Source organism: Takifugu flavidus, chromosome 9 (assembly GCF_003711565.1).
Source record: "Takifugu flavidus isolate HTHZ2018 chromosome 9, ASM371156v2, whole genome shotgun sequence".
Taxonomy (NCBI): Eukaryota; Metazoa; Chordata; class Actinopteri; order Tetraodontiformes; family Tetraodontidae; genus Takifugu; species Takifugu flavidus.
In genome coordinates this window covers 9,557,294-9,567,431 of record NC_079528.1, presented here as the reverse complement: position 1 = coordinate 9,567,431, position 10,138 = coordinate 9,557,294, and the positions used below count along the sequence as shown (strand labels likewise).

Below are 10,138 nucleotides of genomic sequence, written 5' to 3'. Positions count from 1 at the left end.
CCTTCATGGATCAAGTGTAGTATAATCTCAATGATATTCACAGTCATTTAGAGGGAAACATTTTACAAATATCCTTTAGTTCCAGTTCACAGTAGCAGCTAGAATAGTAGAATGTCAACAAACTTGAGTAGTTTTTTTAACATGCTACACAATTTGTCAGATTAGATGTTACACTGCAGGTCCTTTGCTGATTGCAGGACACTGGTTCACTCCCAGGCACTAGTAGTGGAGCTCACTGGGCATGGCTGTGCCCTGCAGACCCGCCAACAGGTTTCGAGCTGCCAACCCCATCATGATGCCTCTTGTGGAGTAGGTGGCGCTTCCGACATGTGGCAGCACAACTGCATGAGACAAGAAGGGACGGGAAAGGATGCAGAGTGAGAAACTCCAGGAAAATGTAAATACAAGTATATGTGACGTCTCCTCACCGCAGTTTTTCAGCGTAAGGAGGGGGTGGTCTGTCGGAAGGGGCTCGGGTGTTGTTACATCAAGTCCAGCCGCAGCGATCTGTCCCGTGGCCAAAGCCTGGTAGAGCTCTTCCTGGTTCACCACGGCTCCCCTGAACAGTGTAGGCTTCATTCAGTATTCACCCACATAAAATCTATCATGCCAATTTGATCCAAAGTGAGCCAGGACCTGCTTGAGTTCACAAAGACAGCTGTGTTTTTCATCTTGCTGAAGAATTCCTTGTTGCACATTCCCTGCGTTTCTGGTGTCAGGGAACAGGAAATCACGATGAAGTCACTTTCAGCCAGAAGCGTGTCAAGAGGAACTGTTGGAGTCAATCAACACAAGGAAAGCGATTCTCACATATGGGGTTGGAGAAGTGATCATATTTTTTATACACTTTGATTGCATTTCTTCTTACCAAACTCTCCTTTTACCTCAGCAGCTTCGGCCTTGGCGGTTCTCCCAGAGTACAGCAGCCTCTGCACTCCGAAGGGCAGGAGTCTGCGTGCAATGGCCATGCCTTCAGAAAAAGGCAACCGCATAATCAGCCATAAACAGGTCTATAAAACAATACAATAAAAATTCAAGAGTTTACCAATGCGTCCCAGTCCAACAATCCCCACTGTGCTGCCAGACAGACCATAACCGCACATCCACAGAGGCTTCCATGAGCTCCAGCCACCACTGGGAAACAAGAGGAACACGTCAGGTCAGGCAGCTACACACACTCCTGGTTCAAACATTAAAGACAATGTTAATGCTAGCACTAACTTTTTGACCTCCTCTATTCCCTCTGGTAACCTGCGAGCTGTGGCCAGCAGCAGAGCTACAGTCAGCTCTGCTGTGGCGTCAGTCAGAACATCTGGCGTGTATCCAACACGTATACCACTGATGAAAAGACAATAAAGACATTTAAGCTGCACAAATAAGATATATTTCCATTCAGTTACAAAAGGCAACCTTGGCGAATCGTTCCAGATTACCCACCTTTAGCAGCGAGCACGACGGTATTAACTTTTTGTACAGGTTTTGATTATCTAAACCGGATTGTAAAACCAACAACTACTACAGAGACCTCGAGGCGACCTACCGTTTTTTGACTTCCTCCATTACCAGATGGTCATATCCCACTGACAGAGTGCTGATCACTTTCAGCTTTGGCCCTGGAATCAGACACTCCATCAATAGACCATCAGATGTTAATTCCATTTGAAATAATGTCTGACTGACGGATGCAATCAACCCATTTACCCATGGGCAAAATTGCTTTGAACAAACCTGCAGCATCCAGAACCTCTGCATCAATCTTGTCCGAGAGCAAACACAAGAGTCCATCTACCCCCTGGACCCTTTTGAGAAGCTCTGCTCTTGGCAAAGGTTCATCAGAGTCCCACATAGACACCTCGCACCTGCATGGGGAAAAGGATGCATGCGGCAGGGACGTGGACATCGTCACGTGAAATCAAATAAATTAATTTCTCATTGTGAAATTCTTTGGTTTTTCTGAAGTATCTGACAACATATTTTTGAGCACCACTTTAATGTAGCACAAAGCTTAATTAGTAACATGAGCCTCACTCCACATCAGTTTGGATCCAGTTGTGTGAACAACACATCAACCAAAACACGCAGGGTATTGGAGACAGCGACCTTAGCTACCAAATGACTAGTGACTATCAGTAAAAAAAAGAATCTTGCATACACTCCAGATGTCTGAAGGATCTTTATCCCCTCTCCTGAGATGCGCCTCGTTAGGAAAACCTTCATCTTCGTGGCACGTCCAACGTTGCAAGTAATCTCAAACAGGTCAGACGCAGATTTCAGTTTGCAGGCTATTCAGGCCAATTATTCAAGCGTCGATGTCAGCAGAGGGAGAGCAAAACTTCAGTTCATACACCCTGAGTGTTAACGTGCACCAGGAAGCAGTTTCTATTGTGCATGCGCAGAGATGCTGCTATTTTTAGTCGGCAGACCTCAATAATTTGTTTTCTTATTCTTCAGTCAGTCTGTTTTATTTTAAACTGATTGAAGATAAAAGTTGAAGTCTACGTTTAGTTCCTATTTTTTTATGAGTTGCCAATTATTTTAGCTTGTAAAGTCGAATACACATATACACACGATTATGGAGCCGCTTATATCATCTTAAAACTATCACACGGGTCATTTTTTTATGCATACGTGCTTTTTTCTGCACAATTCTAAATCATTTCCACAACGTCAGTGTTACCGCAGCTATTACTTTTTATGGATGCCTCGCGCCGGCACGCCGTGATGACGTCACGGGGCGCTCCTACCCAGCGTCGTGCACGCGCGTTCGGAGCGCTCCAGCCCTGGTCCGGCGTCCGCGTACACGACGGCAACACTGGGCGGAATAAGGAGAACCTCCACTTGAGGAACTAACGAGAGGCTTTAGAAAGCAGGAAACCTGAGTGGAGAACATTCTTTATAAACGCCAGTAAGTTTGACCCTTCCGGGGTTCATTTATTCCTTCTCGCGTCTGATCGACAGCTGTTAACGTTAGCGTCGACTTGACATGAACCGGGGAGCCCGTTTACGTTGCAGAAGCCAAACAAACGACATCAATTTACCAAAATGACCACTTATACGCCGTTGATTAACCTGTGTACACCGTGCCGGGGCCATGTCGGGCTCTGTGATGCATAAAGCCAGGCGTCACCGCTCGGTTGGAGGCATTTGATGGTCAGCAGTGCAGAGGCTGAAGGGAACACTTGAACACTTGAGTGCAGACATTTTTCTATACGAACCTCCGGGTTTTGTTATGTAATTTCGACCTCACACTGCCCCCAGAGTCACAGATGCAAACCTCGATGCACAAGGAGAAAATGAATAATTAGACTTGTTTAATTAGAGGTTTTGTCTCTCGTAGCCTGTTTTATTGCATGTATACTAAAGGGTTGCATCTGTGTATATGGAGTCAATACAGTATATCATCTATATATATATATATATGACGCTACATGCAACACCTTTACAATATGCCTCCGTCCTCTTTATTCATATATACCTACTGTCAATATAACCACTTAAATCTGCACATTTCCACCAAAATCAAAAGGTGAACTTAATGACATAGACTCTGTGAATCTTTTACACACGTCGACCTGAGCTTTTGGCACATAGATTATTGGCTGCAGTCACACATCTGTGTGCGTTTCAGACTGTACAAGGGTTTACCCTCCCTCCCACTGTGGGCTTTTGGCTGAGGAACTCGCAGAGCCTGTCTGAGCTTGCCAACAGCAGGTTGAGCAGCGTTCTATCTGTGCTGTGCTGATGGCTCTGTTGACTCTGTGTAGGACCCCATCCCTCGCCACCCCTCCGGTGAGTTCCTTCGTTTTGTTTATTCTCAATAGTTGCATTCACTCCGGTTTTGTCACATGTTTTAACTCAGTTTAAGGGCTCAGTTTAACATGTCAACTATCCAAAATCTTTTAGAATTGTTGCAATAATTGATTAAATCCTCTTTTCACTGTTTAAATGCTCTGTCACTGTATTTTTTTCCACTTGTTTCGCACTACTGCATCAGCTTCTGTTTTTTTAGTCATCTCTTGTGCTTTTATTCGCTTATTCTGTCCTGCAGACGATTGAACACAATGCCTGGCTTTGATTCTGAGCCCTCATTAATTCATATTTGTGGAGTGTAGTTGCATTCAGGACCAGATTTGCATATTTATTTACATTAATCTATTCACTCTAGTCTCTTGTGCTCTTTTCTTTTTCACCCCTTTTTCACCCCATCATTCCTCTCCTGGCTCCTGCCCGCATCTCTTCCTGTTTTTTCCTTGTTTGACTCTGTCTGGACTTGTCAGTTCCATAACAGGTAATATTACAGTGGGAAGTTTCCTTTTCCCACAAACCCTTGTTACTGCTCCTTTACTCGTTTCTTCCCTTTTGGGTTCATGGCATCACAGTTCTGAATTCCTACTACAATTTCACTGCCAGCTATTACTGTTTTTACTGCCCAGCCCCTTGTTTGTGACAGTGCATGTTGTCTGAGGTGATATTTCATATTTCAGTCTACACAACAGAAACACTGCAGTCTGTTTATGGAATGTAAAGAAAATCTCCATGCCCATAACTCAAAAGTATCATCCGATTGAAACCTTTGGTTGCAGCACTAAACCTGCATGACAGTCATATTTTTGATGGTTGTGACTTATTTCATTATTAAGGATGAGACCTTCCAAAGACGAGGGAGACTCCAGAAAAGGTCTGTGTTGTTTTTAAATAGCCGATTAAAGCATGCCCCTGTTGGGAGCTGTGCACTGACCGATGCCCTTTCTACCCATAGAGAGAGCTTTGCCCTCGTGAAGGGGGCAGTTCATCTGCTGGAAGATGAGGAGAATGCACACCGTGATGAAGATGTGTCGTCTACGGAGGAAAGTGAAAAAGCTCCAGACGCCCAGAGTAGACAGCTTCATGCTATGGTTGAGCAGCTCAGGCCAGAAGATACCATGAAGCTGGTGAGTGTTAGCCTTTATCTACAACAAACCCTGCAAAGAGAGGCGGGAGGTCCACTGAGGGTATTCCCCGAGGAACCAGTGGGACTGTTTCACAGCTTATTAGTGTGATCTGCTGCTTTATTGGCTGAACAGAGACATTGTTTATTTAGGGCTTATTGTTAAAGTCAGGCAGGGGCTCCCAACATTCCAAGTTAATCCCCCACAGATTTTGAGATGAATGAAAATATTCCCGGAAGCAGGTTCTTTTGAAACTTGAACCTTTTGTAGATTTGAATATGATGAGTCTGAAATTAGAGAACGGCTGAGCTTCCTTTTCCAGAGAAACACGTTATATCAGGATGTGACTCATTTCTCACTCATTAAAAAAATAAGCTTCGATGATTTTTTTTTACGTGAGAATAATTCTAATCATGCGAAATGAGGTTGCCATGGTGATGGCCACCTTAAATACTCATACTCAAGTATGTTGTTCACACAGAGATCTGAGAACACAGACTTTAATGAACCTGGTTCCTGCAACAGTCTGCATGTGGCGCTGTCAGAGTCGATACTATGCAACTGTTTTTAATTCATCGTTGACATTTAGCTGCTGTAGATTGCTGCTAAAGGAAGTTTTGTTTTATCTATTTGTGCAATGATAATAAACCTTACGTCTATCGATTAGCCAACTCCGGGCTCTGATTGATGATTTACTTTTGTCAGGAGAAAAAAAAAATAGTTCAATGAGTAACTTTCTGAATATCTTGTGCTGCTCCTTTCATCTCGCAGGCGGTGCAGCTGGAGTCCGTCAGCTCGGTCAGGGTCAGATATCTGATCGTTGTCTCCACCCTTGGCAACAAAGAGGAGAGTTTACTGCTAGGCATGGATTTCCCTAACTCAGAAAGGTTTGGGTGTGCACGTAGCATGACACAGAAAGTGAAAGTTTAGATTCTGTGATTGATAAGATATTCGTTTGTGCCTTCAACCCCTCCTCCTTGCAGCGATCATTGCACCATCGGCCTGGTTATGCCCATATGGAGCGACACACAGGTGTACCTGGATGGAGATGGGTGAGATGTCCTTTTTAAATGTGAAAAGCAGAAGGTGATGAGAACTTTGAGAGAGAGAGGTTTTCCTAATATCCGGCTCCAAGTAAATGTCAATGCTAGATATGAAGTTAGATCATGCTTGATAAGTTAAACGTCTCTTACTCAGACTCTTAATGGACATAAAGACTCACGTGAAAGTAAACTATGGCTGGCATATTTCTGTTATTACACAAACACAGTCCACACGAACGTGCCTGCGATCCTTTTGTCTTCTACTCGGCCACGTTGTAACGGATCTGGGCTGTAATTGTCATATCACCACAGCTCTTATCAGCAGGCATCAGGCCTCCTGCCGGGTCATTTCCTCAAGTTCTTTCCTTCTGATTTCTTCACAAGAACTATTAATTATTCACACTGAATAGCTGAGTTATCTTACTCAATATAACACCTCCTCTCTTCTTGGCAGTGGCTTCAGCATAACCTCAGCTGAAGAGACCAAAATTTTTAAGCCCGTCTCCATGCAGACCATGTGGTGAGTGAGCGTCAAGCTGTAACTGCATTACTGCAGCACTCTGCAGTCCATTTCCTAAAATATTTTATCTTCAGATGGACGTTACTACCTGTCCTTTCTGCTCTCTGCTGCTGTAAGGTCAGTGCTGCAGGTGTTACATGGCTGCTGCGAGCGTGCACTCAAGGCAGTGGTGATCCCAGGAAACGGCCTGGAATGGGCCCAACACTACCACCAGCACATAGAGTCAGACCGCTTCTGCCTCAATGAGTGGGAGGCCATGACTGATCTGGAGTCAGTGCGGAGGGACAGTGAAGAACGTGTGTAAGAACAGACCAGACCTCTAAATAGTTTTTATTTCCATATTGTACCACTTGTTATTACACATAATTGCATCAGGGTTCACCTAAGTTTCTCACGTCTTCCTATGGAAAGCTCGGAAGATAGCGTTTCGAAGGAAAAGCTGATCAAAAAGCACATGACGGACATCATGAGTACTGAAGATCTGGACAACCTCACGTGCAGGATGGTAAGACCTATAACGGGAAGCCGTTTCGTGCAAAATTAACAAGGAAAATAAATTGTCTGCGTGATTGAATGTTTTCTTTGTCTCTGCAGGTCTACGACGCCCTGCAGGAGAGGATCGGATTTGACATGAAACCCTTTAAAAAGTACATTGACAATGAGATCTTGGTCACCATCGCTCAGATGGACAAACCTTCCAAAATATTTGACTATCTTTACCTGGTGAGTAAGCACTAGTTTTTCACATGATAGACAGTCTTTAAGTGAGGAATCATTAAATGCTGTCGTTGACAAGTGTGTGCAATCATGTGACTCCCACTTCCTCTTCCAAGGAGATCCGTGTTGACACTGATAGGGAAGACGCCACTGAGTCCTTTCCGTTTTGCCCTCAGGGGCCTTGTCTAATCCTTTGTTTAATTATCTGGTTTCAGGGTTCAGAATGGAACGCGGCTAACTTGGAGGAGCTGCATAAAAACAAGTCAGTTTTATACCTCTGTGTATTGATGCACCTGTTTGTCAGCATCTCATGCAGTTGTTACCGCCCTGATATGTATTGTGTTCTGCTGAGTTAGCACTGTGACTGATTCAGTTTTTGTATGCTTTCCAGTGTGGGCTACATTCTGAATGTAACGAGGGAGATTGACAACTTTTTCCCAGATTCCTTCACATATATGAATGTCAGACTGTATGACGAGGAAACTACTGACCTACTGCCGCACTGGACAGACACATACAAATTCATTAACACAGCAAGGTAATCCAGAAAACCTGATATCTGTTGGGCTGTTTAAAATGATTCTTCTGAGTAAGGATGTAAAAAAATAAGTAACTTGGTTCCAACACTTCTGCCAAATAATCCTGCAGAAGAGAAAATCAGTCTCCCTCTAGTGGTACATTGAGTTACTACACACACTGTTAATATACTGACACTTTTATTTTCATAGTACAATTGATCAGGTGCCTTATTGTAAAGTGTCCAAACCACTGAGGAAATTTCTCCCCTGTGTGGCAGGAAGAGCGGTCAGGCAGTGTTGGTGCACTGTAAAATGGGTATTTCCCGCTCTGGGTCCACTGTGATCGCTTACGCCATGAAGCAGCAGCGCTGGCCGTTGGATGTGGCCTTAGCGTATGTCAAGGAGCGCCGTTCTATTATCAAACCTAACGAGGCCTTCATGAAGCAGCTGCAGACTTATGACGGCATCCTCAAGGCCAGGTCAGACTCCAGAGTTTGTCCACCAGGACAGCAGGGGAACTGCTTGAAAACCTCTGAGAGGATTCTCATATACTGTATGTTGGTGTGGTTCCAGCCAGCAGCGCCACAGTGCCCTCTGGAGGCGACGGTCTGTACGAAAGGAGGAAGGAGGGGAGGAGGATGAGAATGAGGATGATGATGAAGGCCTAGAAGATGGGGATGAAGAGAGTCTGTCTGATCACAAAGATTCAGACACAGAAGATGACTCGGAGGAAACCTGTGAGGTCAGTTCCATCCTCATTGTTGAAGCATTGAAATCCTTACACCTGTTTTAAATCTGCCCAACCCCTGCAGGTGTTTGGAGAGCCCACCTCCCAGGGTGATGCCAGTACAGAGCCTGAGCATTCAGCGCCACAAGAAATCAACCCTGCTGTCACGGGAGACAATCCAGAAGCGGTGAGCCAGTTAACAGTACATATTTAGACTCTTCTGAGACTGTCTGAACCTCTTTTATTATTGTTTCCACTCATACACTAAACTTTAAAATTGTTTTTTGTCAATTCGAGATTCCTGTGAGTGTGAATCGCAGCGGCAGGATGAACCTCTTCTCGCTCATGCAGTCCATTAGTGAAATGGAGGATGTCAACAAAGAGCTGGTAATTCACTCTTTTTACAATGTAGCTGTTACACAAGGGCTCATCCCATGAGCATGTGCTCACATCACTTTCATTGTTACTTTGAAAGTGTCCTGGCAGTCCAAGGCGCTCTCCAGGACAACGTAGGCGTAGCCAAGGTCGACGGGGTCTAACTCACCAGAGAGCGTGCCTAGACGCTTCACCTGACCCCCAAAGACGGCCGGACGCAGGCTCAAGTGAAACATAAGGAGATGAAGCACGCACAAGTGGAGGGAGAGAGTGCTTAGACACAGTGTTTACACACTGATCCTCCTGTAGATTGAGTCCTCAGGTTGGTTAACATTTAGTGGCAGTGAAGTGCTGATTTTTAAAAAAATGTTGCCAACTATTTTTAGTGAAATCAGTAGAAGATCAGAGTAAATGGCTGTATACCTGTTCTTCTGCGGAGCATGTGCTCACACAGGTGGACCGTCTCTCCCTTCACGCTGTAGCTTCCTGTCATTTTCCTGCTTCCCTGAGATGATGTCTATGCAATTATTCTTCACCTTTAGTTTCTTCCATGAACTGAATGCTTCCATTACAAAGGTTTTAAATATATTTCACATTCCCTGAACAGAAGATGCCAAAATGGGAGTTTTCCTGACGTGCATTATTAAACAATACAGGTCAAGTGTTGCGACTGTTGTTTTCTAAATAGATTCACCATTTATGTGCCAATGACTTTATACAAATCTTTGTATGAATATGTTAACAGTCAACCCTTTGAATACCTGAGCTGATTGAGTGCCTTCAACCTGAAAATCAATTAATCCATTTTTTTTTGTGAGAAAATGGAGGCTGTATGGTGTATTTTGTACTCTGTCTTTGATTATAATGGAAATGTAACTCTTCCAGACATATTTGGATCATGCATACCGTATATTGAGTATATACACACCTATACATGTTTGTATGTCTGAGCACTTATTTGCTGATTTCCTGGTTGCATGTTATGTGTTTTAATGCCAATGTAAGACAGTGAACTGTTCAGGTTTTCCTCAAGTATTTATAGACATTTAATGGATAGGGGTAAATTATTAGTACCGGTATGTCAGACATTCTTATCAATGAATTATTGCATGCTGGTGTTACTTGTTATCCAGTGAAGAAAAGTGTAATCAATTCAATGTGCATGCACTAATGTTGAGACAAATACTGTTCACGCACAGGTGTTTTCAGCAACTGAGCCAGCATCATGTTCCTGTATTGCACCCTCCTTCTGCACTGTTTCTTCGTTTACAATTACTGAGTAAAAAAATAACCCATCCAGTCTCTTGGTA

The 10,138-nt window shown here is 43.9% G+C and overlaps 2 protein-coding genes across 5 annotated transcripts; one reads left to right on the top strand and one right to left on the bottom strand.

Moving 5' to 3' along the window:
* Positions 1–2: 2 nt before the first annotated feature.
* Positions 3–2,737, bottom strand: grhpra (glyoxylate reductase/hydroxypyruvate reductase a). 2 transcript variants are annotated; one of them, XM_057043905.1, is made up of 10 exons: positions 2,633–2,737; positions 2,153–2,291; positions 1,729–1,859; positions 1,541–1,613; positions 1,222–1,338; positions 1,046–1,134; positions 869–970; positions 637–772; positions 429–559; positions 3–341 (listed from the first exon to the last, which is right to left on the bottom strand). In XM_057043905.1, exons 2-10 carry the CDS (start codon positions 2,215–2,217, stop codon positions 220–222), a joined length of 966 nt encoding a protein of 321 aa, XP_056899885.1. In that variant the 5' UTR covers positions 2,218–2,291; positions 2,633–2,737; the 3' UTR covers positions 3–219. The 2 variants fall into 2 exon arrangements, with proteins under 2 accessions (XP_056899885.1, XP_056899884.1); XM_057043904.1 differs by lacking the exon at positions 2,633–2,737 and having other exon boundaries at positions 2,153–2,404.
* An 18-nt stretch (positions 2,738–2,755) lies between these two features.
* On the top strand, positions 2,756–10,127 carry si:ch211-203d1.3 (protein phosphatase Slingshot homolog 3). Of its 3 annotated transcripts, none has more exons than XM_057043897.1 (17): positions 2,756–2,905; positions 3,629–3,789; positions 4,641–4,678; positions 4,760–4,931; positions 5,700–5,815; positions 5,912–5,980; positions 6,426–6,491; positions 6,609–6,791; positions 6,903–6,996; positions 7,086–7,214; positions 7,424–7,470; positions 7,600–7,746; positions 8,005–8,205; positions 8,300–8,468; positions 8,539–8,655; positions 8,751–8,840; positions 8,929–10,127. In XM_057043897.1, exons 2-17 carry the CDS (start codon positions 3,742–3,744, stop codon positions 9,064–9,066), a joined length of 1,824 nt encoding a protein of 607 aa, XP_056899877.1. In that variant the 5' UTR covers positions 2,756–2,905; positions 3,629–3,741; the 3' UTR covers positions 9,067–10,127. The 3 variants fall into 3 exon arrangements, with proteins under 3 accessions (XP_056899877.1, XP_056899879.1, XP_056899878.1); XM_057043899.1 differs by having other exon boundaries at positions 2,757–2,905; positions 8,539–8,640; XM_057043898.1 differs by having other exon boundaries at positions 2,770–2,905; positions 3,592–3,789.
* Positions 10,128–10,138: the final 11 nt, after the last annotated feature.

Coding starts and splice junctions, on each gene's coding strand:
- grhpra (XM_057043905.1), bottom strand. CDS start 2,217: ATGAAGGTTTTCCTAACGAGGCGCATCTCAGGAGAGGGGATAAAGATC. Junction 1,614..1,728: donor AGAGGTTCTGGATGCTGCAG/GTTTGTTCAAAG, acceptor GTCTGATTCCAG/GGCCAAAGCTGAAAGTGATC. Junction 1,135..1,221: donor GGAATAGAGGAGGTCAAAAA/GTTAGTGCTAGC, acceptor CTTGTTTCCCAG/TGGTGGCTGGAGCTCATGGA.
- si:ch211-203d1.3 (XM_057043897.1), top strand. CDS start 3,742: ATGGCTCTGTTGACTCTGTGTAGGACCCCATCCCTCGCCACCCCTCCG. Junction 7,471..7,599: donor GAGGAGCTGCATAAAAACAA/GTCAGTTTTATA, acceptor TATGCTTTCCAG/TGTGGGCTACATTCTGAATG. Junction 8,206..8,299: donor GACGGCATCCTCAAGGCCAG/GTCAGACTCCAG, acceptor GTGTGGTTCCAG/CCAGCAGCGCCACAGTGCCC.